Source organism: Accipiter gentilis, chromosome 24 (genome assembly GCF_929443795.1).
Source record: "Accipiter gentilis chromosome 24, bAccGen1.1, whole genome shotgun sequence".
NCBI lineage: Eukaryota > Metazoa > Chordata > Aves > Accipitriformes > Accipitridae > Astur > Astur gentilis.
This window is the reverse complement of record NC_064903.1, coordinates 25,187,379-25,212,755: the sequence shown is the minus strand read 5'-3', so window position 1 is coordinate 25,212,755 and position 25,377 is coordinate 25,187,379. Positions and strand designations below refer to the sequence as shown.

Sequence of the window (25,377 nt, the reverse complement as noted above, 5' to 3'; positions counted from 1 at the left end):
TGAATGGCTGACATTGAATAACTAATCTTCCCTCTTTCTATGGGAAATTGTACTGGTAGAGTTAAAGAAACTGGACCCAAATTGTATTACTACAGTTTGTGGCAGTTTTGGACGAGATTGGTGTTCCTGTGGCATTTTCGTGTTATTTTGGGTCAATAAGATGTAGAATTTATTGGTATGCATATGACTTGGAAATTGCTATTCTGACTGTTTTGATAAGTGTTGTTCTTCTGAAGAGACGGTTTATGTCAAATTCTTGCTGCCTGTTTTGCAATTAACTGGGCTGGTTGGTTTGGCAACAAAGCTCCCACAAACTTCATCGCTTCCACCTCCCCACACTACCACCGCCCAAAGTAGTGTATTGCAAAGTATAAATTGTTCTCTTCATTGTTACACAGTACAGCAGGAAGTTCTCAGGTACTTTCTGAGATGGAGGGTGATGCCAAGTCATCTGTGATGGAAGAGCAGTGTTCTCTTACTTAAAGATCATTTTTTCTGCAGGTGTCCTGGATAGTCACTGAGTGTTTTCTACTGGAAAAACACATTTATAAAACGGGTTAGATGAATGTCTGTCAGTGTTGGTATAGTTTCTGTTAGTGACGAGTACTAGAGTTTAGACGGAAAGCTTAGCTTTAAATGGTCTTGTTAAAGCAGACAGCAGAGTTTGCCCTGAGGTATTTTCTTTGCTGTTTAATTTCCTAGGCACAGAGTCAGGCCAGGGGATAAGGATTATCTTCCCAACTAGTCCAAATTTCACATCATAACGTTCAAACAGGTATGTGTCTTTGCATTACTGTGAAGTACTTCTACACCTTACTACCAGAATGGTGCATATTTTGAAATTCAGCAGAAGATATGCAATCTCAGACATGCATTGCAGCTTCTTCCATGTCTGTCTCTTACTGTAATAGTGACCTGTTCTCTTTGACCCAACGTGTTTTAAGGAGTTACAACCACTTTTTATGTCTACGTATTTTATGTTATGATGTCACTGCAGAAATACTTAGTTGCTTACTCTTATCTTTCCCTCCTTTTACTTGTCTCCTCATCCCCCTCCGATAATTTGTTTTACTTTAACAAGCTTTAAGTGTAAGAACTAGCTGAATAAAGCAGTGACTAAAGAGAAACTCAATATCTCTTTATGTGGTTGTAACCCTTTGGAGGAGAAACAAATAGCCTACTGTGGTTTGTAACATTTCTGGGATAACTCGGGAAAATATTCATGACATTTTCCACATTTTGTGATTTTACTTTATTTTTTTCTAATAAGAGTCATGATTTTGAAAGCTCAACACTCAACTAAGAAACAAGTTTTGCCGTTTCTAATGAAAGTTATCTGATGACATAGATATCAGTGGGACACTTTATTATGTCTTCACAGTTAACATTTTGTTAACTTTTTCTAAATATTGATGCAGCATATTTTTGTGTTCAGATTTCATGTAGCAGCAGTGATGTACAGTGCTAATGCAAGTCATTCCTGAACAAGAAAGATACTCATGATTTGTAAATTACTTCTTTTTTTTTAAAATTGTGTTATCACCTTTCCTAGCCAAAGCTATTACATCAAGCTGTAGAACAACTAGGAAAAAATCTACTTTGTCACAGATATGCTGTCCAAAGGTGAAAACAAATTCATGGTAAGGGTTTTTTTTGGACGTGAGGGATATAGGGGAGGTTATATCTCACAACAGAAGTTTGGGTGTATGTATAAGGTATGTTGTTTATAGATTCTGGCAGTTGCTGCCTAGTGAATCTCTTTTAAGGATTTCAGTATTAGAAAATCTACAGATATTTTCATAGTTATTTTTCTATGTTTTGTAGTTGAAACCCCCCCGAAATCATGTTGACCATGTCTCTGTTTTGCATAATGTTTCTCCATGAGCTTGGCACTACCTCATCATTTCTTAAGCCACATCATTGCCCTCTCATTCCTGTGTCCTAACCATCTTGAACTTGATTACTGATTTCAGTTGCATCTTTACTGTGTTTTGGCTAACATACTATTCACTTTTGTCTCCTTTTCTGTAGAAGTTGCAGAGCAGAGTTAGAAGATATGCTGGTAGGCTGGGGATATAATACAGAATGAGAGAGGTGCCTAGTGAGAGTAGTAGGAGGTGATGACATTATGTTTTGCTAGGTCCTTTACTTACAGCACAACTGCTATTTGTTTTCTTAAACATGGACTGTGTTGTCTTGGGTTGGTTCTGGTTGTGACTTTTAACAGATGTGGACAAGGGATGTATGAGAGGTGGCTTCTTAAGAGTTTTGGACTCCAATTTCATTTGTTAGCTCAAAGCTAGCAGTTGGAGAAGAACTCAAGTGGCCATGGTGTGACCATGAGCACCATGTTTAAAACTGTCTTGAATGTGTAGAAGATTAGAGTCTAACTTAACGGACTATGACCATCCTGGTAAAAATCACTTGCCTAGAAAAGCCTATGTGTAATGCATCCAGATCTAAAATCATGGCTTAGCTGGGCAACCTGAAAAGTAATGCCTTAGGTTGTGATTTATTCGTGTGGTGTGTGTGTATCTTAGTTTGCATTCACAGTTCTGCAAGCTTGTTATAATTTGACTATTTTCTTTGTGTAATCCTCTCTGCTTTAAGAAATCGTTCTGGAATAGTCCTTGTCTTCAAAGTAAAAGGTAAGAAAGGAATGTTGCAAGAAATGGAAATGTGATTGCAGCTGAGAATCTGAGAGGAGCATGTCTTTATATGGAGACAGGTGGCATAACTTTCAAAGGATGGGCAATCTTGAGCTTTCAAAATAAAGTTAAGAATAGAAGGGGAAGTGTGAAGCTGGAGGATACATTTATGAGACTGTGTACTGTCTAAATATGTCTAATCGTTATAGTTCATTACCCCCCCTCATTTGCTGCATTATCGTTTTAGGTGATGACAGACTAGACATAAAACAACAAAGCTGAAAAATGAATTGTGTAGAGATTACAAAACATTTTGACAGGAAAAGTGGCAGAAAGAGGTTTGCTTTCTTGCATCTATCAGCACAAGCTTCATCTGCATTTTTCTTAGGCTGCTGTGATTTGCTCACACTGTTGCATAGTGAGCAGCCTGGTAACAATTTAGGGCCAAGGAATGGAAAGTAGGTAGTCCTGTGGTCCTTCCTGCTTTAATATCACTTTAGGTGTACACTAAGGTGAACAACAGTACTCGGTAGTATAAAACATTGTTTCACAGTACTGTATGTCATCTGGATGTTCTAATGGAATACATAACTAATCAGCAGGGATTTCACTTCGATCTCCAGGGTGACTGCCAGTCAGCTCTGTGTCCAGACACACATTGTCATTAATGAATGTGGATTTCAGTAACTTCCTAAATGACGACCTACAGTCAAAGTCCAAGTTAAGGTAGAGATAAGCTATAGTAACATGCTGTTGAAAGCTTTAACACTTTCTTCAAAGTGTTTTGATTTTCCTTTTTGGTTTATTATACTATGTATGAGTCATAAATCCTTTTGAAACTGTTAAAATTCTGTATTACAATTTCATTCCTGTTTGACAAGCATTATCTATCATTAGTTTCTCAAGAATGCACATCCTGGCAGAACTGCATGTATTCAGAGATGTGTATTTTTAAAGATGGTTTTGATGTGATGGCACATCAGTCAAACCATATGAAACCACCTCAAATCTGTTTGATTTCATTTTGAATTTCTTGCTTTCTTTGCTTCCTTGCAGAGTGTCTCTCAGCTACCAAATAAAGATGGTGTATCCACCAAGGAGAAATGATATCTGGTAAACCTAAAAAATAAGTTGATCTCTGGTACACCACAGGCATTTCTTTAAGGTTTTATGTTCAAATCTACTTCCATGCTCAGAGCATGGCACTTACTAGGTATCTAACTCCTTTGTGTAGTATTGCATTGGTTTTAGATGGGGTGGAGTTAATTTTCTTCATAGCACCTTGTATGGATCTGTGACCAAAACAGTGTTGGCAACACACCAATGTTTTGGCTATTGCTGAACAGTGCTCACAAGTGTCAAGGCTGCCTCCGTTTCTTACACTGCCCTCCAACAGCAAGTAGGCTGGGGATTGCACAAGAAGCTGGGACAGCTGATCCAAACTGGCCAGGGGGATATTTTATACCATATGGCATTGTGTGCAGCAATAAAAGCTCAGGAAAATGAGGAGGAAGGGCTGGTGAGGGTGACTGAGCACTGGAACAGGTTGCCCAGGGATCTTGTGAAATCTCCATCCTTTGAGATATACAAAAGTTGTCTGGGTATGGTCCTGGGCAACTGGCTCTAGGCCCCTCTTGAGCAGGGGGGGCTGAATCAGGTGACTCCTGGAGGTCCCTTCTGAAATCAACCATTCTGTGATTTGATTCTGTGGAGTTACAGCATTTGTCTTGCCAAGTAACCGTTACGTGTGACAAAGCTCCACTTGCCTGGAATTGGCTAAATATCATCATCCCTGCTGATGGAAGGTAGTAAAGGAATTCCTTATTCTGCTTTGCTTGCACACACTGCTTTCCTTCACTTATTAGACTGTCTTTATCTCAACCCACAAGTTTCCTCACTTTCACCCTTTCAATTCTTTCCTGCATCCTGCTGGGTTGAGGGGGGCGAGTGACTGGCTGCATGGGGCTCAGCTGCCTACTGGGGTTAACACACAGGTGTGGAAGCCACTGTATAGCTGCTGATCTCTGCAGCAGGTTATTGGCAAGAATGCTGCATTTCAACTCCTGACTGCAAAGCAGCCTTTTACCCAGTTTCTTTACCCAGCAGATCTCTTTACCCAGTTTCAGAATTGCAGTCTACTTTATCGCATGAATTCTAGGCAAGATTGTAGCACTGTAACTATTGCAGCATTGAATGCCAATAATTTATAGACCAGAGCAGTTGTGCTGCATCCTTTTGATATGCATTTCATTCTCGCATCAGCATTTTTGGAAAAATAAACTAAAGAGAATTCCAGAATTTGTGTACTTAAATAGGCAGTAAATCAAGAAGAATGTGGCTGAATATCATACCGCTTGTAACTTCGTCTTCAATGCATGCGCCCAAAGCTCAATATTGCTGTACTGTATTCCACAAGCAGCGATTATGTTCAGTCAGACCGTGAGAACTTAGGCTCTGAAAATAGGCTTCATGTAAGTACGTGCTGTGCCCCAAGAGTTGCTGGGCAGCTCAGGCCTTTGTGCAGAGTATTCATTCTAGTTGCATGCTCTGCGATCCTCACCCTGAATGATTTTCTCAATGTGTTGCCAATGTTTCTGGTAAATGCTGTAGCTTCCTCAATTTCTCGCCATGGCCTCGCTGGTACTGGATGCCGTTATAGCAGGGAGCGGAGCGGCAGCCTGCTTACACACAGGCAAGACTGCGGCACAAAGGTGTGCCTTCAGAGAGGTCGTCTACCTTGGGGTTTCTCTGCTAACTTTAAGGATCAGGTGTTCCAAGCATGGGGCACAGCATGCGTTTGTTTTCCCATTCTTTTACCAAGCTTACCTGGGTCCTTCAGTTATTTTCTTTTGGAGGGGGAGGGCAGGTGGGATTGTCTCCGTCTGTCTGTCTCTCCCTCTCTAGTTTTAAACGACACAAGCCTAGACACCCCCCCACCCCCCACCCCAGGGTAACGAATTTCCCCGTTTCCGTTGGCACGAGTCAGAGTAACTAAATACCTTTGTGAGCGTGTGAGCAGGTCCGTGGCTGCTGTGCGCGTCGGTTTGACTGGCCGCCCTTTGCCCAACCTCGCCATGCCGCCGGCGGTCGCGGCTTCCCCGGGAGGCTGGCCCGCTGCCGTCCTCGGGGAGGCTTTCACCGGGCGCGGGCTGCTCCCGGAGGGGCGGGGCGCTCGGCCGGGGCCGCGCCGTGCCGGGAAGACCCGCCGCCGCGGGCGGGAGGGGCGGGCGCCGGGTGGCCGCTGGCGGGAAGGCGCGGCGCGGCTGGTCGGCGGCTCCGCGGCCGTCGCCGCAGGCCGGAGGGCGATGTGGGAGCGGGTGAGTCGGGCGTGTGTCACCCGGGGAGGCCCGGCGTGGGCCGAGAGCGTTGGGATCGGGGGAGGGCAAGGGCAAGGGCCGTCCTGTGGCAGTGAACTCGGCGCTCCCCCTCAAAAGCTCCGAGCCCCACGACTGCCCCAGCGCGCCCCCGGGCCTCACGTCCACTACCAACCTCGCCCCCCCCCCCCCCCCCCCAGGGGCCCCAAACCCTGCCCCCAAAGGCCCGATGTAGTAGCAGCTTGGTGTTATTAATCGCAAGGTTGATTTCTGAAAGATTTTCTGATGGATGTTAGATGGGATCTGTGTTCCGCCCCCACAAAAATTCCTTTTTTTTTCCTATTGGAGAAAAAGGAATTTTCAGCATCTTTTGGTGAACAAGATGATGGGTGGATGCATAGATAATGTTTGCTTGTTGTTTGTTTGGGCTTTCTCTCTCCTTTTTTTCCAAGCCATCTTTCAGAATGGTCTGTCGATATAACCCTCTAAATGTGCCTGCTCTACTATAGTATCACACTGCAGAATCCTTAAGGGGAACAGGAAGATAAAACTTCAAGCTAAGGAATAGCCTAAAAAAAATAAAAGGGTCAGGAAAAGCCAGGAGAGCACTGAAGGGCTGTGGGAAATCTCAGCCATGCTGCAGGACACAGCATGGGTTTTAAGCACATCCTTGGGGAAGGAGCAGTGTGTTACTCCAGCTGATGGGATAATGGGCATTATTAATTACCAACTTTAAATACCGGATCTGTTGTAAAAGCAGAAAGAAGTATAGATGTCTGGCTCTCTAGCCCAGCAGATCATGGAGCACATGTAAAGCTTGAAAAACAAACCAAGAGAACAACAGAACATGCCAAGCAGTCAACCTAAAGCAAACTATTTATGTTTCGGTAACAGAATTGTGTAGCTTGGTGTAATGAGAGGTTATTCCATCAATCACAGTTAAAGCTTTGGAAAAGTGCTCTGAAAGTATGATAGCCTAATTGGTCTCAACATTCTTTTTTGCTTTGTTTTGCAGGGTAGTCCTCCAAAGTAGGACACCTGAAGAGAAGCAGCTGGACACAGTAGTACAGTAGTTCATTTCAGTCATTTTCTTTCAGGCAAGCATCCAAGTACAGGAGACATCAAAAAGGTAATAGGTTTAAACCAGCAGGAAATCAGTTAAGTGGTATCACTCTTCTAAGGCAGTTAGGCATTGAAAGAAATGTGGGTTAAGTGTTTCTGTATGAAAGTTTGAGGGAGAGTACTGAGCAAAAGAACGCCAGAAGCTTCTTGGAGCTGTGGCAGAACCAGGTTTGCTCACTGATTCAAGCTTTTTAGGTTTTGTTATTCTCTTACAAATATGAATGAAAACAAACCAAAGAACGATGACATTTGCCTGAAAAACAGAGACTATTTGGGGATGTCTTTAGATAAAGTAAGTTGAAAAAAAAGATGGAAATAAGGATGCAGAGGGCAGTAGTTTTCCAGGAAAATGGATGCAGAAACATGCAGTTTTCGTCCATTACTCAGAGCTTCAACACAGATGACTGTACTTGTGTTTGGCTGAATTAAGTGAGATTTATATCACTGATAAGACTATGTATTTAATGATGTTTATGTTAAGTGGAATTAATTTTGAAGTTTAAACCATTGGAAATGCAACTTCTGTCTGCTTGATCAGTATAGCAAACTAACAGAACTGAGATGCTGCAGACTTCTTAGAAAAAAACCTGTATAAGAAATCATCTCTTCTGACTACATGCATGTAAAGTTTATACTCTGGTAGAAGTTTTTGTGCCTTGCGAACACAAAAAAAGCCCTTCTAAAGCTCTGTTTCCATTCAGAAAATGAGTTTTTAGCTGTCTATACAAATTACCATTTTGACTGCAGCTTAAAAAAGGCTGTATTTCCAGTATTCTCCTTCCCTCCTCATTGTGACATCTACTGTGGTCTACTGGATTCAGTTATTGTTACAAGGTCAGGACAATTTTGTCTTGGTGACAAACATAGAAAAGTGCCAACTGAAGGAGAGCAAAGAACAAAGAATCAGGCAGTGGGAGAGAATAAGCAGAAAAACTCAAGTACTGCAAGACACTGAAGATCTGTAGAATAAGTAGATATCACTGGTCTTCCAGTTTTTTACTGGTTTCTGGGAAGAGGGGGACGTTAGAGTAAGGATAGTGAGAGTGAAGGCTGAAGAGCACAATAGTAGAAATTTTTAAGGAGTGGATTTAAGGCTGGCACAAGCAGGACTTTTTGGAAGACAGCTATCCCCTACCTTAAATTAGAGAGTGAATCATGTCTCTTGCTGCTTTCAGTTTAACTTCAGAAAGCAAAATAAAACAGGAGGTTCCTCTGTAGTAAAGAACTGTGAAGAATACATCAGGGTTTTGGCCTCTTGGCAATGTAGCACCTGACAGAAGGTGTTGGATATGACTCTCTTTAAACTGAAACCTGTCTGAGCAAGACTTGTTGCTACCTACGAATGGTTTGGTTTGAATTAGTTCAAATTGACTGGGAACTAGTTCAAGCTGAAGCTCTGTGAATCGGTCACAAACTGAAATAAACACCCCAGTCAGAGCTTTTAGTGGTTGAACTGCAGCAGAGGGACACGATTTCCTTGTTATTTTTCTGGGTCTGTTTGAGTTTCGTAACTGGACACCTGCAAGTGCAAATTAGGCATTTTTATCCATGCAAACTATCCAATTCCAGTGTTAGTAGCCAGTGGTAGCAGAGGATAGGTTTCTTTCAGAAGCACCTGGTTTGGGGAATTAGACACTGTTTCTATGACTCTTACGCAGATGCAGGAATCTGGGAGCTTAAGCACACAGTGTTCCAGAAATATGACTGAGAAGTTTGGCTAGGTTAAAACCTGTCTTGGTATCTCCTTTTCCTTTCCATAGTCTAAAGCCCATTAGAACAGATAGTTCTTTCCCCATATTTTATCTCCATAAATTTTCTATAAAGGTATAACAGAATTTTGGCTAATTGTGTCCTGTAAAATTAGAGAACTGGGTTTTACCTTTCAGGATATGGCTGCTTCTCAGTAGCATAAGCAAGTAACAGATGTGAAGATACTCTGCAGGAAGAAAGCATGACATGAAACAAACATTTATTAAAAAGGACTGTACAGACAAATTAAACAGATAGCACACTCTTACTCCTACTGGGCACAGGAGTAAAATACTTAAAACACAGAAGCCAGTGAAAACGCCAGATATTGCTAAAATACCTAAATGCTAAAATGAAAACCTATGTCGGAGGAATTGGAAAACTGTAAAATAAAGGAAAGCACTTTTATTTATTTAAAGTGCTAATAAAGTCTTAATTTCTTGAATAGTTTGCTATTTAGAGTAACACATCAATGGCTATTCTTTCAAAATTAGATTCTGTAACTTGAAGCCACTGGCAGGTTCAGTCAGTGTCCTGTTTAGAAAGCTGAAATTGAATTCAGGAAGTGCAAGTATTAAAATTGGGCTTACATTTTCTCTATAATTAATGGGGTCCTTGGCACTGAAGTTTGAACAACTGATCGATCCCAGCTTGGGTATGAAAATTTCTACAGCAAAGGCTTTAGACACAATAGAGTGTTCACATCCTTTTAGCATGACCTTAAGGTGGGGGGCAGGGGGAGAGGCTTGTGATTTTTTGGGGTTTTTTTTTTTGGTTTTTTTTTTCTCCATTTGGTTGCAGAACAACAGGGCTATCCTTTGAGGAGAGTGGGGAACCAGGAAAAGACCCTGGAAACCATCTAGACCAAAAGAATCCAGTGATTTTGTTGTCTCTTGAATGCCCACTGAAAAGCAAATGACAAAGCTGGGGTAAACAAGACTTTAGTAATATAAAAGTCTTGAAAGCTTTGAGAAGCGTCTCTTTGTGGCTATTAAGAGAATTTAACCCAAATAAGAATGAATTTAAGCCAAGTGAAGAAGTATCCTCAAAGAACCTTAGGTACAAAGGAGAGGCCATTGTTGCTCCATGGAACAAAAATGCAGTAGACTTGTGGTAAGAACTGTACTTCAGACAGCTTCCTCCTCTGCCTAAAAAACCAGTAAATCAATATTTCATAATTATCCCTCTAGTCTCTTGAGAAAGGTGCCTGGGAGAAAAGGGCCTGGGGCTGTCACAAGAAGAGCTCTTCAGTTAAACTTCTTTAATTAATCTGAGAGAGAAAAGGAGAATACTAGTTCACTATGAAAGATACTGCTTCCCTCCCTCCCCCCACCCCCAGGATCCCTTAATGCATAATACAGATTTTTGTCTCCTTGAAATAGTTAAGAGTCATAGACTATCTCGTGTTAGAAGGGACCCATAAGGATCATCAGGTCCAACTCCCTGCTCCTCGCAGGACTACCTCACTAAACCATATGACTAAGAGCATCATCCAGATGCTCCTTGAACTCTGACAGGCTTGGTGCTTCCGTGGGGACCCTGTTCCAGTGATCGACCACCCTCTCGGTGAAGAATCTTTTCCTAATGTCCAATCTGAACTTCCCCTGACACAGCTTCATTCCATTTCCTTGTGTCCTGTTGCTGGTCACCAGAGAGAGGAGATCAGCACCGCCCCCTCCGCTGCCCCCCCCCCCCCCCCCCCTTGAGGAAGCTGTAGACCATGTTGAGGTCCCCCGTCAGCCTTCTCTTCTCCAAGCTGAACAAACCAAGTGACCTCAGCTGCTCCTCGTAAATCTTGTCCTTGAGGCCTTTCACCATCTTGGTCACCCTCCTCTGGACACATTCTAATAGTCAGATGTCTTTCTTACACTGAGGCGTCCAAAATTGCACACAGTACTTGAGGCTGCACCAGTGCAGTGTGGAGTGGGACAATCGTCTCTCTCAACTGGCTAACTATGCTGTGCTTGATGCGCTCCAGGACACAGTTGGCCCTTTTGGCTGCCAGGGCACACTGTTGACTCATACTCGGTTAGACTCATTCTCAGCAATGCATGCTATTCATATGGCAGAACTTGTGAAAACAGATTTGTAAACGCTAGTACATTATTGATACAAACACAATATGTCATATTCACATTTTTTTCTTTTTAAAAAAAACCTTGTTAAACATGGCACAAGAGACTAGTTTATAAAAGTAAGAATACGAAACTGCCATACTAAATTAGTAAACGGTTTTCCTTAAGCATACTTCAGTTTAGAGCTCTAGAGATCTCCCAAGAAAGAATGAACCTGGCAAAGTAACAGTGAAGTGAGAGCAGCTACAACTAACCCTATCTATTTCAGAACTGTAAGTCGAAGTTTCTACAAATCTATCCTTCTATTCGCACTACTTCATTGCAGACCATTTGCCCATTCTCCATTGTCACTACTTCTTAAATTTATGTACAGCTGTCAAAGTATGCTGCTCTTATGCGTGCACTTTGGGGGAGTTCATATACTGTCCTTTAACTCTGTGTGCATCTTCCCTTAAACACAATAGGAATTACTCTGAACAGGGCACACAGCATGTGGCCACTCTTGACATTTAAAAGTAGAATCCAGTATTTGTGTTAGGAAACATGCACAAGGATAGACTTAGCGCACCACTGCCATTTGGAGCATGGGGTCAGACTATGCTCCGTTATTGCTGTCTCAGAGACTGAATCCCAGTAATTCAGGTAGCAGAATCCGCTCTTCACATTTTCAGGGGCACATGGGCCACATTCTGTCTCTGCTGTTGACAGATGTTTATTTGGCTATGAAACATTAAAATGGGAGAATACCAACTTAACTTGGCATAAATTACAAGACTATATTCAATAACATGTACTTTGTGGCGGAGTTGGGAAATTAATGGCAGCATATGTGACTTGGCCAGCAAAATTGGTTCATGTGGATTTCTACAGTCTCCAGTATTTAGCAAAGTTCTGAGCAGGGACTTGGGTCTTCCCTGTTCTTCCTATTTAACAGGCAAAGTTCTCAGTATAACCACTCTAGCATAGTAGTAGAGGAGAACCTGGGCTACAGAGAGAAGAATGTAAACCAGCAGTCCCTGCCTCCTGAAGTTAGTGAAAAGAATATTTAATACTTGAGATCAATTCAATCAACAAAGGCAGTAAAAAAACTGGTATTAGAAATTAGTAAATTTTAAGCCCTGGTTCTGTGGTTGGGTCACTGCCATTGTCCCCATTGGAGGAACTGTTGTTACACGAGGTGAAACAAAGGGAAGACACGGATACAGGGAGTGGTCTGAAGGATCCTTTAGTCAGGGTACTTTTGGCACACGTAGAGAGTGAGAAGAAAAAACTGGGCTGAAATAAAGCTTACTTGATAATGCCCTATTAAAAGATACAAAAACAGGAAGTTTTGGTTGAGGGAAGACGATGACACCAAAGCCAGGCAGTTGTGGTGAAATACATCATTTTTAGTTGACACTGTTCCTGGTGCATGTTAGAGAACTTCCCTGTGCTCCAGTGGAGGGTATGTCTGCCAAGGGAGATTATGGCTGTAGAAACCAGGAATAGAAGATGTGCAGAATGGCTGATGTTGCAGTCTGTGCACATAGAGATTTGAGATATTTCATGCATGTTTCCTAGAGAACTACAGTGAGCTGGTTGGCCATAGAGCCTAGGCAGACCACTAATACAGGTCATTTGAGCCTTGTACTTCAGTCAATCAGTCTTCTGACTGCTGAAAATAATTAAGACATTAAAGCATTACAAATTACATCATTTTTAGAAATTCACACACAGCCAGCAACTTGATTCCCCCTTCTAAATTTTAAGTCGAGTCTGAGGGAATGGTACAATCAAACTCCAGTAAACCAAATCTCATGTGTGTCCTTAATGCACTGATTTCCTGTAAAACCAATTTATTTTTTTCCCGTGACCATTTCCTGTTTAAAAAGAGCTCTACTGGATACCCAAACCTATGCAGTCTTACTAGCTTGGTAAACAAATTGTTCTTTAGTGAAACAGTCTGCTATTTCAGCACTTCAAATAGTCTCCTGTTACCAGGAGAAAACAGAATAATCTTTTAGTAACATCTGTTTTTAAAAAGACAACATAAAAGCATTTGTGGTAATCGCATTTGGCCAATAGGAATAGCCTGGCATTTAGGATACGTGCCTAAGAATTCTACTTTGTTTATGAGTCCAAAAAATGGAGTGATAGAAATGTTAAACTGTAGCACCAGTAATACTTACTTTCCTAAAACCAAATCCTAAGGACTGGAAGGAAATTAAGACAGACCAGGAACATTGTGCTTACATTGCATTAAATAGAAAACAATGGGTCGGTCATACTTGAGTCTGCACTTCAGTGAAGTCTGGCCACATTTGCAGTTCTACTGGAAGAGTACTGGAACAGGTCACATGTTTGCTTGTCAGTCTTCTGGCTTTCATTCGTCCTGTTTCCTCTTGGGCTTTTTGGGATTCCGAGATCGGCTCTTTGCTTTGCAGAGTGGGCATATGGGCGCATTTCGATGAATTTGTTGGTGACACGATAAACATGCCTGAAATGTGACATTGCAGCCTCTTGTTACAAACACTTAAGCGGCATTGTTACACGGGTTATTGAGTATCATATTCTAAGGTACAGTACAGAAAAAAATAACTAAGGGTTCTTGCCTTCAAAGGCAAACCAAGGCTACATTCTATATGATCCAGGTCTCTGGATTGTACAGTAACCTCAGGACAACTGAAAAAATAAGAGTATCCCATTGAATTGAAACTAGGGTTCAGCAGACACATGGTTCAGGCATGTATCAATAACTGCAACATGAAATTCTATTTTGTGTTAAACATTCCACGTGTTTTAAAGATGTTTAAGTATGTAATAGCTCACTGAGTCAGAGAAATTACAGTGAAGGCCAACTGTGATGTCACAGAATTCAAGACAGGAGCGGGTGATTAGATGAATTCCACGTATTTAACACAGGATACAGAACCCTGCCCTTTTGCTCCATACTAAGCCCTTTAACTTCCATTTGACTGAAGCATATGACTTTCAGAAAGGCTTTTCAATGGCCTAACTCCAGATAGTAAGCATGTAATTATGGAGTGTAACTACATCAGTTTGCCGCCTTAGTCAGTGAATCTTTGGAACTTGGGTGGGATGAATACTGCTATGGAATTACTTAGCTCTTTTTACTGACTACAGAAGGAGGTGAGTAAAACTATCACTTAAGCGCCTGTGGTTAGGTTAAATTAATCCATACGTTAGTCTTGACTTGAAGCTCCCAAGAAGTGCAGGAACAATCACCTTTCCTGGTAATTTGTACCATCAGTAATTACTCTCCTTCATAAAATACGTGCATTGCTTCTAATAGGAATCCATTTGGGATTAACTCCTAGCTATTAGTTTTGCTTCTGCCCAGCATTTTTTTTCCTTACATGCCTTTCTCCCACATGAAACACAAGAGAAGTGGGAATTGCCTACATCTCTGCTGATGGAGGCTCTTCAGTCATAAAGGAGTCAAATAATACAGAGCCTTGTCCTTAACCCTTGATGACTGGTGCTACTACTTTTAAGTCTACTGGGGTTGCTCTTGATTTGAACCACTGCAAGAAAAATCAGAATCAGGACACACCATTTCTCCTTTTCGTAAATATTGGTCAACTTTATAAACATAATACATTCCAATGACAAAAGAGAAAAAAACGATGCATTCCATCTCCTGACCTTCATTGGAGGTGGCTGTTGTCTGAAAGTTGCTGTCTGTCTGGTATCTTGTTTCCTAGCCACTTGCAGCTGTTGGGCAGCCGCTGCAGCTGCAGCCAGAGACTCTGGGATGGGAGGCTCCTGTGGTTCTGTCTGCCATTCTGCTTTCTGCTTTTCAAAGTAGCTAGACAAAAGAAAAACAAAAAATATAACCACTTACTGGAGTATTCCATCAGCCTGTAAAGGACATTTTGTGTTAAAATATAATGGATCACTTTTCCCTATCATGTTCCTCCACTGGAGTGAGATTGCCTACACTTAGACACCACTTGGACTAGTTCATAAATAGCATTAGTGGTGTTCTCCGCATTTGTACATTTCAGCCAGATTCCAGATCGTCAGCTTCTAAGGTATCTTGATGTACAACTGGACATAAATCTAATAGGATGGAAAATAGACAACATATATATTTAATATTTAACAGGTTTACATGCACCTCTGTCAAACTTAGTTTTTATATTTTGTTCTGTTAAAATGAATAACTTCTGTATGCAATAGATTAATACATTCTTTGTAGTATCAAGGTGGTTGGAATGGAAGACAGCATTTCTGAAGAAATGCAAAAGAAATCTTGAAAACTGTGTCTGTGAAAATGCCAAATAATGCTGGGTGTTAAGAGAAATCTAAGTTTCTTAAAATATCACTTGCATTTAAAATGGATCTGTTAAACAAAGGACACTGTTCTTTGAATAGTAGCTAATTCTGTCACCTTCTCCCACCTAGGTTATACCTAAAAATGAAACTGTAATTTATTATCCAAATCTGTTCCACATCTAGGGTAAACTTACTTGTTGCCAATCGTATGTATATGGCTAAATGCCGCTGCCATGTGTATGCAGCAAAAAGTAAAATTCTGACTAGCAGTAGCACAAACCAACTGAAGAATACTTGTTTTGTATCCCTTTCTTGTATTGCCTCCTACCTACCTCTGCTTGCTAAACAAGAAAAAAAAAAATAAATTCATGAAAAAAAAAAGGTTGCTAGAAAAAGCAGCATATGATATAAAAATCCAGAGAACCAATCACCCCTGAATTTTTGCATGCCATATGTAGGGTTTGCAGCTTGGAATAATCTAAATTTAACTTTGAACAAATTCAGACTGAATGTTATCAAATACATGCGCTCCCACATCCCTTTTTTTTTTAACTCTTTTTTTCATGCTTACTTCTTAAGTTCTACCAACAAAAATAAAATAACAAAATAACCAGTAGAATCGAGAGAAGGTATAAAGCCACATAACGCTTGCTTTGGAGACTTACTCAAGGGACAGTTTCTCTTCCTCCTCACATAGATCTGGCAGCCTCTGCAATCCCAGAGTCATCCGCAAAGCATCTACGTGCTCCTTCAGGGGTTTGTACTCCTCATGCAAGCGACGAGTAGATTCCAAGAGCTTGTTGAGATCGTTCTCAGACTGCTTGATAGTATTCTCCATCTGAAACAGGAGCATGGGTGTGCTTTTAAAGAACTGTTCCTTTAATAGCTCTCTGATTGAGCAAGAGACTGTATCAGAAAGATGAGATTTTTCTCACCCAAGTTGGAAAAGATTGGAGACAATGCAATAGTAAAACAAAGAGTTAAGATAGTGGGAGGATGAAAACTGGCAAGAAAGAAGCAACTGAAAGTGACACAGGAGATGCATTTTCATTTAAAAAAGGTGCACTCAACCTATATGACCTTCTGAACAACAGAAAAAGCAGGCAGATGGGCTACAGTCAAGTCAGCAAGTGAAGAGCTATGGAAAACTCTCCAGGGACATTAAAAAAATATTAAAGTAGAATAAACTAATTTTCTGTGTTTCTAAGATACCTGAACACCAATGGTTAGAAGTTAACAAACAAGCTAAGGAAAGGTTCCTGCTTTTCTTACTGCAGTGAATGGGAAAAGCAGCAGAGAAAAAGTCTTACAGGAAAAAGAGGAGAGGATGAAACAGACTGAAGTTATGCAGCTGGGTAGGGGAACAGACATTTCAAGTGATAAATAAATGCGGTCTGCACATCAAGTACATAGCTTGTACTTGCTTACAATGTGGGAGCTTTTTTCTTCTGGTGCAAAGCACAGATACCTTCAGAGCTAGAAACCACTGTACAGTCATGTAAGTGCCCTAACATGATGTAAAAACTGCAGGTTTAAAAATACATTCCCCATTTAGTCCCTCTAATTCACTAATCTTGTTTATAAAGTGTTTTTCTCTTATTTGTATTAATTCCCTTCAGGCTGGTGCTTCTTAATGTTTGGTGGTTCCACTTGGTGATCAAGGTCAGCTTCCCAAAACCTCTTTTCTTCCAAAAACCTCCAAACAAAAGTCCCACCTAGCTGCCAAAGTTACTCTGTTTCCAGGTGCTAAATGAGAAAAGATTAACAGGAAGAACAGTTTTCTATGGGACTGCCAGAGTGATGTTTACTGTGGCTACTGGTAAAGTTGTAGCCACAATGGGCTTAGTTATCTACCCTCTTGGTGCGAATGCTTACTATGTCAACATTACACAATATCCTGCCCTACACAGACAGGAAAAAAACCCAATTATCCTGAGGTAAATTTACTTTGCACTCTTTGTAGGATCCTAGGATGGTATTGTAAAGTCCAGATTATTGAACCAGTGATAGTTCACTGATGTGCACAATTCCACAGTGATTCATATACAACTGTGTCTTAGGCTGCCCGCAGCTGGACTGTTGCATACCACATTAATATCAGCATGGATCAGTCGCAGCTCCTCCACATGGGCCATCTTCTCTTGCAGCAGCAGGTCCATTTCCTGTTTGTATTCTTTCAGGTGCCTCTCCTCAGACTCCAGGGCTTCAAATTCTGCTTTCAGTCGTGCCTTTATTTTTTCCATCTGCAAAGTCTTGTTCCTGGATCCCAGTGATAATTAAAAATATAAAGAGACAGCAGTAAGTCACTGCAACATACTTTTGCGAGTTGTCACTTTATATGTGAATAGATAGAAGAAAGTAATAGCAGTAATAGACAAGGGTGAGACTAAACGTGTCTGAAAAAGGATGAGGTGCAATGAGAGAACTGAATGCTAATCCCAGTTTTTTTTGCTGAGCTTTTCAGTTCTATGAGAATTCTTATACAGAATTATGAAATTAACAGAACCCTGTCAGACTTTAACAGTTACTGTAGATTCAGAGAATTTGTACCAATAGAGTTCTACTGCATCAATTAACTCAGATTAAACCCTAGTTCCAAAATGGAGAAATCCATAAAATCTGGGAGGTTTAGCACGGGATTCTGAGAAGTGTAAAATGAATTGGAGGTGATTACAGTGTCATATACACTGACTAAAACTATGTGGACAGTAATTTGAGCTGCTAAAATACTAATTTCAACTTCAGGTTAAAGAAAATTCCAGAGCAATGACATTCCAGAATAGTAAAAACTCAGATGACACTGGCCGTCAACATCCCACTTGCAAGTAACTGCATTCTCTCAGTTCTTTGCTAAGATCTAGTACCTGTCACATATTTGTAAATGTTTCTACCCATATCCTGCATTCTGATTTTTTTTTCATTTGTGCCAATCCATAATTCCATAGCAAAAATGTTTAGATATTCAGTCCTTATCTCTCTCTTCAAAGCTAATAATGAAGGAGCATGAGTTTCAGTCGTCAGAGAGTTTTAAGCAGCAGAACAGCCTACTGCTGTTGCGATTCAACACTTGTCCAAGCTGTTCAACAGAACAAACGAACTGTTCTTGTTCCTGCAATTTAGTTAGTGAAGAGGCCTTAGTTATTTTTCTTGCACTGGAAGTTAGAATATGATACTGGGTAACCAATGTGCCAACAACACTTAAATGTTTCTAACAAGAGGCTGCAATGTCACATTTCAGGCATGTAATCAAGCATTCCACAACTCCTTGCTGTTCCTTGCATGAAACAAACAAGAATGTAGCATTCCTTTTTAGTCACCTAACGCCTAGTACAATTAAATCCATATTGGTTTCCAAGTGCAGTACTGAATAACACAGTAGACTTTCTACAGGCATGATGTAAGAGGGGGCTGGGGAGGAAGAGGTTTGCATTCATATTTAAATACACTATTCCTATTCCAATGCAAAGTGGGGTAAGTTTGATTCAAATTCACCATAAGCAGCAAAGCTAACTATAGAACGCAGCGTGTAGATTATAGGAAGCTGCCTATCAGATTAGCAATGAAATCCCAGAATAGGGATTTCACCCCCATCCTAGAACTGGGTGTGTGACTTCCCTTCCCACTAGGCCCAGACTTGCTCCCATTGAAGCAAGCAACACAGGTCTGACGTTTTTAATGGGAGCAGAAGGCACTGAGCCCCCTGGAGGGAGCTGGTCTATCACCCATTTCTAGGAAAGGAGATTCCTACACCTCTGTGGGGCACTTGTTCCCTTTACAAACTGTTTCCATACCCAGTCCCCATGGGCTCTCTCTGAAACTGCTCCCACAGCACTGAGAAATAGATGGTTTATCTCAGTGTTATTCCATATCATACTTGTAAGAATATGAGAATATATGTACCCTGGGCTTTAACAGAGTTACTGTTTTCTCTCACTCCAACCAAAATTCCCAAAGACATTTTAAAGCTAGCCTGAGGACTCTTCTTTAAAGCATATGGCAGGTGCCTGTATAGATTTTATTCTTGCTTTCATATGACCAAACCTTACCCTGTCACCATCCCTCTTGGGGAGGCTCTGATGTTGTGCCTGTGAATCCTCCTCTCAGTGCCCTTGTTTCTGTTTCCAAATCAGTCTTTGTGAGTTCAGTATCTGCTTATGTACCTAGTTTTGGTAATCTTTTCCTGAGTGCATGAGACATCACTGGCACAATGGGCTTCCACCATTTGCTGAAGAGTGTGGCAGAAAGCAGAGGCAGTCCCCGGGACAACTAATTATGGCTATCTTTTCCAAGTATTATAACCAGTAATGTGACCAGGGTTCCTCCCTCTCTCACTTTAGGAGTTTATAAAGCTGCAAGAGATAAAAACGGTGTCATAAATAACTCCTCCAATATGCATTCAGAAATGGGCTGCCTGGTAGGGATAATAAAAATGGAGGAGATTTAAAATGGAACAATTAAAAAATTGAAGGTCACAAGGGCTGCTGTTTGTTTCCATAGAACAAAATAAGACAAAATTCTGCCTTGCATTGGTACCTCAGAAATAATCTTAACAGTAAAGTTCTTTCCTTGACATAAATAAGTTGTAGGAGGTATGGATTACTATTCCCAGTGATGGCAACCCATAAATGTTAAGAATAGAAATACCAGACCAAAGACAGATAGAGAAAAAGCCAGTGACAAATAAGGTCACATCAGAGGTCACTCAGAGACATTTACAGATATTGTGGAAGACATATTTAAAAACAAATTTGATAAAATTCACTTGGTAAGTATGATTATTACATCTGTACTGTAGCTCACCATAGAGTTCACCTTGTTTCATATAGTACATTTATTATAGAAAATACGAGTTGTATACCTGTGAGCATACATCTATTTTAAAAGGTATGCAGTCATTCCAGCTCTGAAAATCCCATATCTCACCACTAGAGTAAAAAATACCTGATGGAATAAGAAGTCAACTAGTAAAAATTTTGTGAATGAACTGCAGAAGAAGCCTGGGTATAGATAGAATTCAAGTATGTAGCTACAACACTGTAATCTTTAATGTCATTGGAGGTGTTCTGTCATTTACTACGCAATGGCATATACTAGTCTGAATGTAAATACTGGACTTAAACCAGTAAAAGAGATCCTCTCTGCCTTCCATTTAAATGTGGCAATATCCCACTAAAAAGTACCATCCAACCATCTACCTCTGTTTTCATCAAGTCTCATTGTTCCCATTTACTTAAAACATTTATTTAGTAATGGCAGCTTTGATTACTGAAACTGGGAGTATTTGTCCCCAATTTCCTCCCTGTTTCTTCTCTTGTATTTATGGCATGCATTCACCTAAGACCATGGAAATAGATCAGTTTCCTCACTGTTACTAGTCACTGGCTGCCATCCTCTGCCAAATTGCTACAAATGAGTTGCAGGGGATTGTTTCAGTCCAAATGATTAGCTTTTGATATTAGGAAAGAAAAAGCACACACAAATTAGAACTCTTCCTGTTAGCATCAAGCAACATGCAGTAATGTTTCAAAACAGAAACCGTAAGTGTGATTTCTAGACTGTCTAATGAATTCTGCCCTCCTTTTCTTTTCCCTTCTATTTAAGTTCTTACACTGCATTGATGACAGTAGTCACTAAGTGCGTCCCAATAGGGCATTAAGCAGCGAAACTAGCATCTGTCATCAGTAAGTTCACTCTCATTCTCTTTTATCTCCTCCCAGTCAGAACACTGAGATCCAGTCTTTAGGTATTTGCTTAATTTTATGACTGGGGTTATTTCTGTTCAACTACTTAATGCATATAAAATAAGCACGTGGAGATACGTTTGGATTGTGGGCATATACATAGGTTTACTGACAACAGTATTCCATTGACTACAAATTATAAGTATGTATCTATAGATACAAATATGGATATAGATACAGGTCTTCAAAATCAGATCCCAGAATGCCTTCAAAAACCCAGCTGAGCTGCCTTTAATAAGTGATAGAGATCCACTACAGGAATGGGCAATTGCTTTGATTTTGATTGTTGAGGGCTTTTTTCCTCTGCCTGTAGAATAATATATGGAACGCGGATTAAAATAAAGCCTGCCAAATCTATCAAAGGTGTGTCTGTAAACATAAGAAATTCTCATGTTTATTTTGAAGGGAATCCTTCATAGAATGCAGGCTCCTTTTAAAAGATTCGGGGATGAAAAAATAAGTTTGTTTAATCAGATTTTGTTAAAGGCGGCTCAAAATTGACATCAGTGTTGCAAGCAGGACTGACTTTTTGACATTGATTTTTTTTTTTAATTTAAAATATATTCAGGCAACTTTCTCGGTACTTCACTGTAGGCTAAAGCTAGTAATGTCACCTTTACAACACCTTAAGCCGCAAACTAATAGCAAAAACGTCTTAATTACAGTTTATATATCACCTTTGAATATGTTATCAGAAAAATGAATACACCGTAAATTTCCAACTACGGGACACCACTCTCTCTGAAAAGATAATTTAATGAGATATTTAAATAAGGTGTTATAATAATTAGACCACAAACTGTCGTGGGCCATATTTAGATCTGTATTTTAAAACAGAGCCTGCCGAACAGTTGAGTAGAAGAGCAAAGTACGCGTTGTCCCATCTCCTTCTACAAATCGTTGTGGGGATGCTAGAGGCGCGAGTAATTTTTGCTCGATCTTTGTTGACCTTTGTGGCATTGCACGAGGGCGGCCGAGGCACGTACGCTGCCGCCTAATTCACCTCTTCCACGGGTAAAATGCGCTTCTCGGAGGTGCTGTTCGCGGCCAGAAGTCCCTGTCACCGCCGGCGCACGCTGCTGGCGGCGGCGGCGGCAGCGCCTTTGTCCCCTGCCCTCTCTCCCCGATAGCCCCCCTCCAGCTGTCGTGTCCCCAAAACGCTTCTCATCGCTCTGGGGCTCCCCGCGCCAGCGTTGCCTTGCTCCTCCCGGCGACACCCAGAGTGGCTGCCCGCACCGTCTTTGTGCCGCGTTCTGGCTTTCGGAGGCGCGAACGCCTACTCGGAGCAGCCAGCTCCGGCCCTATCCCGGAGGTCAGTGCCCGCAGCCAAAGCGCGCAGTGCCCTGCCTAAAGCTAACGGGGGCGCGCGGGGTGCCGGCCCCCGCTGTCGGGAGCCCCCCTCTTCCAGCGCACCCTGCGGTTCAGCGCCGGACGGACGCGCCGTACAAATGCCGGGGTGCCGCCGCGGAGCGAGGCCGCGCGCGCCTGGCGGCGGCTCCCGCCAGGGACCCGCGGCGGCGGGGGCAGCCCCGTGCCGGCGCGGCGGGTCCCGTCCCGTCCCGTCCCGTCCCGTCCCGTCCCCCCAGTCCGCCGCCCCCCGCCGCAAGCCGCTGCCGCCCCGGCGCTCGCCGCCCTGCTCGCCGCTTCGGGGTGCCGGCCAGAAGGGCGGCGAGGGAGGCGGCCGCGGGGCTTCCTCCCCGCCCGCCTCAGCCGCCTCCCCGCCTCCGGGCAAGCGGGACGGCGGGGCTGAAAGGAGCCGGCCGGGCGCTGGCTGCTCCGCGGGCTCGGCCTCTCCCCTCCCCTCTCTTCTCCTCACAGGCGCGCGAATTCCCCGCTCCGGCGCAGGCCGCAGCCCCAGCGCAAAGCTGAACGTGAACCACCCCCCCCACCCGCCGGCCCCGGGCAGGGCCCGCCGGCCGCCCCGGCGGCTGAGCAGCCCTACGCCCGCCCCGCCGGTCTCCGCCCGGCGCCCGCCGCGCCGCCCTTGCCCGGCCGGGCTCGCAGAGCCGTGCCGTCCGCGGGGGCACGTCCGTCCTCGGCTTTCGGTGTCGTACTCCGCTCTCCGGGCCATCCCCCTCCTCTCCCAGCCCGTCGCGACTCGCGCCGGGGAGGGAGTGGGGCAAAACAGTTGATTTATGACAGAGCGCCTCAGGAATAAGACATAAGAATTCAAAGGGCTTCAGGAAAACCACCCGCGGCCCGACGCCGCTCCCCCAGCTGCGTGGGGCTGCTGCGTCCTTCCCACCCGCGCACTCCTTCTCGTGTTAGCACTCCGGACGAATTCCCTGGAAATGCACGACCATTGCCGCCCTTCGCTGCGCATACCAGCGGCGATTCCCAGCAGCAGATGGTCCTTCCCTACTTAGAAAAACGTATTTTCAGCTCTTATCATAAAGCCCAGCGGTGGTTTTCTTTCCCTCAGTAGCACAATAGCTACTTTCACATCGATGCAACTCCTCCGCTCCCCCGAGAAAAAAGCCGCTTGGTGTAACTGATGCGGCACAAAGCAAACATACCTGATCTCCTTGATGCTCTCGAGTTTGCACATGATTTCTTGCTCATCTGCCATGCTTTTCGGTCCCGATTTAAACCTCCCGTGAAATGTACAAAATGCCGGGGGGGGGCGGGGGGGGAGAGAGAAAAAAACATACAATAGACACAATGTAGTCACCCCCTCCTAGCATATGGTCTCTGAGCCTGTGCAGCAGGCTCTAGCGGGAGCTATGGGACTGAGAGTCCAGCTTCCTATTGCTGCTTAGGCAGATAGACAGCAAAAAGACTACAACACCCACAAGGCAGAGCAGAGCTTTCCTGCCCTTCTTCCTGCAACTACATTTTAAATCAATTTGTCACACCTCATTATGTCAAAGGTTGTTAGGAGTGCAGAAAGAGCAGGAGGCTTCCTCCTGAGATCTGTGCAATGTTTAGCTTTTTGTTGAAATTATCAAATATACACTAAGAGACTGTTGAATGAGTTCACGGTTTTGATTAAAAACTTTTGTGACACAAAGGCATGCTGTAGCCATTATTACTACCATGCTGTTTTCTACTAGATGCTCTGGGTGATGCGACTGTGTCTGGAGTTTGGAAAAGACATATTTTGTTCTTTAGGTTTTTCTTTTTTATTTCTGCTACTATACATAGCACTTGTAACTATGGAAAAGAAATGCAAATATAACTGTTGGATTGATGAAAGTGACCATTTGTCTTTCTGTGCACATTCTATCCAAGAATATCAGAGCACTTTACAGAGATTGATGAATAAACTCTCAGTCTTTCCTCAGCCAGATAATTATTTTCCTTCGGCTTCTGTAATGTACTAAGCACTGTGTTTTAAGTTATAAAGATAATGGTTATATCTTAACACTTTGGAAGGCCTCTTCACGGGTCTGTCCTAAGAGATCCACAACGTAAATTCACCTGTGTGCCCAAGCATTTACCCTGGGGTTTACCAGCTCTGATGGTCATGCTGGGCTGAAGGGTCAGCACATTAGAATGAACATTACGCTCAAGGTCTAGACAGCCAGTAGTGAAACTGGATTCTGCATACATAAACTTCTGTGTGTTACAAATGCGCAAGCAGCAGTACCATAGCCTTAGCAAATATAGCAGACCACTCATCAGTCAGTACTGTAAGACTGATGAGAACGGGGCCATTATTCTGGAATATATAACAGAGATGTTACATGGAAGGAACTGGAAGTACTTAACCTCTACTCAGCACTGATCAAACTTGCTGCTGTCTGGTCTGGGGCTCTGAAAAGGAGTTGAAAAATAAAAATGGACAGAATACAGAGGAGAGCAATGGAAATGGTAAGAGTTTTGGGGACCATGAAAGACAGCTGAATGCAAGACAGTGTGGCCATATTTAAGCAGTGTGTGGTAGATCTGCCTGAGTTTGGGCTTGTGGTCACAGAACTGAATGTCTTGAGCTACTTGCATCTACCGTTGCAGACTGAAGGGCAAGTGGTCCCCCTCATGTATGAATATCTGTGCTTGGAAAGTGAGCAAACTAGAGTATGAGGTAATAAGCAGAGAGTGTGAGCCATTGGGGTGTTGTGCTCTAGCTCCAGCACTGACCAAATAGGGTGGTACAGAAGTAGCTAATAATTATCATCATCATCATCATCATCATCATCATCATCATCATCATCATAGTCTTTCAGTGTGAAAAAGGTGTTGGAAGAGCCATCATAGCAAATAATGCACTAGGTCAGCTGAGAGAGAAGTCTAAAAAGTAATCTATTTAATGAGCAATACAGAAAATTTAGGACAGATTTCAGTAAAATGTCTGACTACAGAGTTCTTCACTAGGAAAGGCCATCTGGGAGGTGGAGGAGTCTCCGTATTGCTTTTAAGAACTACTTAGAGAAAGGTGTCTCCATACTAATCCAAGTGCTGCAGATCCTTGCTGTGAGGTCAAGGTTTTGATCTGGTCAGGGTTGAGTTA

The 25,377-nt window shown here is 42.5% G+C and overlaps 2 protein-coding genes across 12 annotated transcripts in view; one reads left to right on the top strand and one right to left on the bottom strand.

Annotated features, from left to right (window-relative positions):
* ZC3H12B (zinc finger CCCH-type containing 12B) overlaps positions 1-25,377 on the top strand; it is a 74,158-nt gene that overhangs the window by 4,572 nt on the left and 44,209 nt on the right. Inside the window, exon 5 of one of the 9 annotated variants that reach the window (XR_007509467.1) lies at positions 703-3,697. The exons of the other annotated variants lie outside the window; for them this stretch is intronic. The gene's annotated coding sequence lies outside the window, so the exon portion shown is untranslated. Of the gene's footprint in view, positions 1-702; positions 3,698-25,377 lie in introns of those variants that run through there. 9 annotated transcript variants of the gene reach the window in all.
* ZC4H2 (zinc finger C4H2-type containing) lies at positions 8,964-24,122 on the bottom strand. Of its 3 annotated transcripts, XR_007509471.1 has the most exons (6): positions 23,444-24,122; positions 17,274-17,445; positions 15,852-16,024; positions 14,554-14,716; positions 13,141-13,384; positions 8,964-9,020 (listed from the first exon to the last, which is right to left on the bottom strand). XR_007509471.1 is itself a non-coding variant. In XM_049827882.1 (5 exons), the coding sequence occupies exons 1-5, from the start codon at positions 23,494-23,496 to the stop codon at positions 13,271-13,273; spliced, it is 675 nt and encodes a 224-aa protein (XP_049683839.1). In that variant the 5' UTR covers positions 23,497-24,122; the 3' UTR covers positions 8,964-13,270. The 3 variants fall into 3 exon arrangements, 2 of the variants coding, with proteins under 2 accessions (XP_049683839.1, XP_049683838.1); XM_049827882.1 differs by having other exon boundaries at positions 8,964-13,384; XM_049827881.1 differs by lacking the exon at positions 8,964-9,020 and having other exon boundaries at positions 13,291-14,716.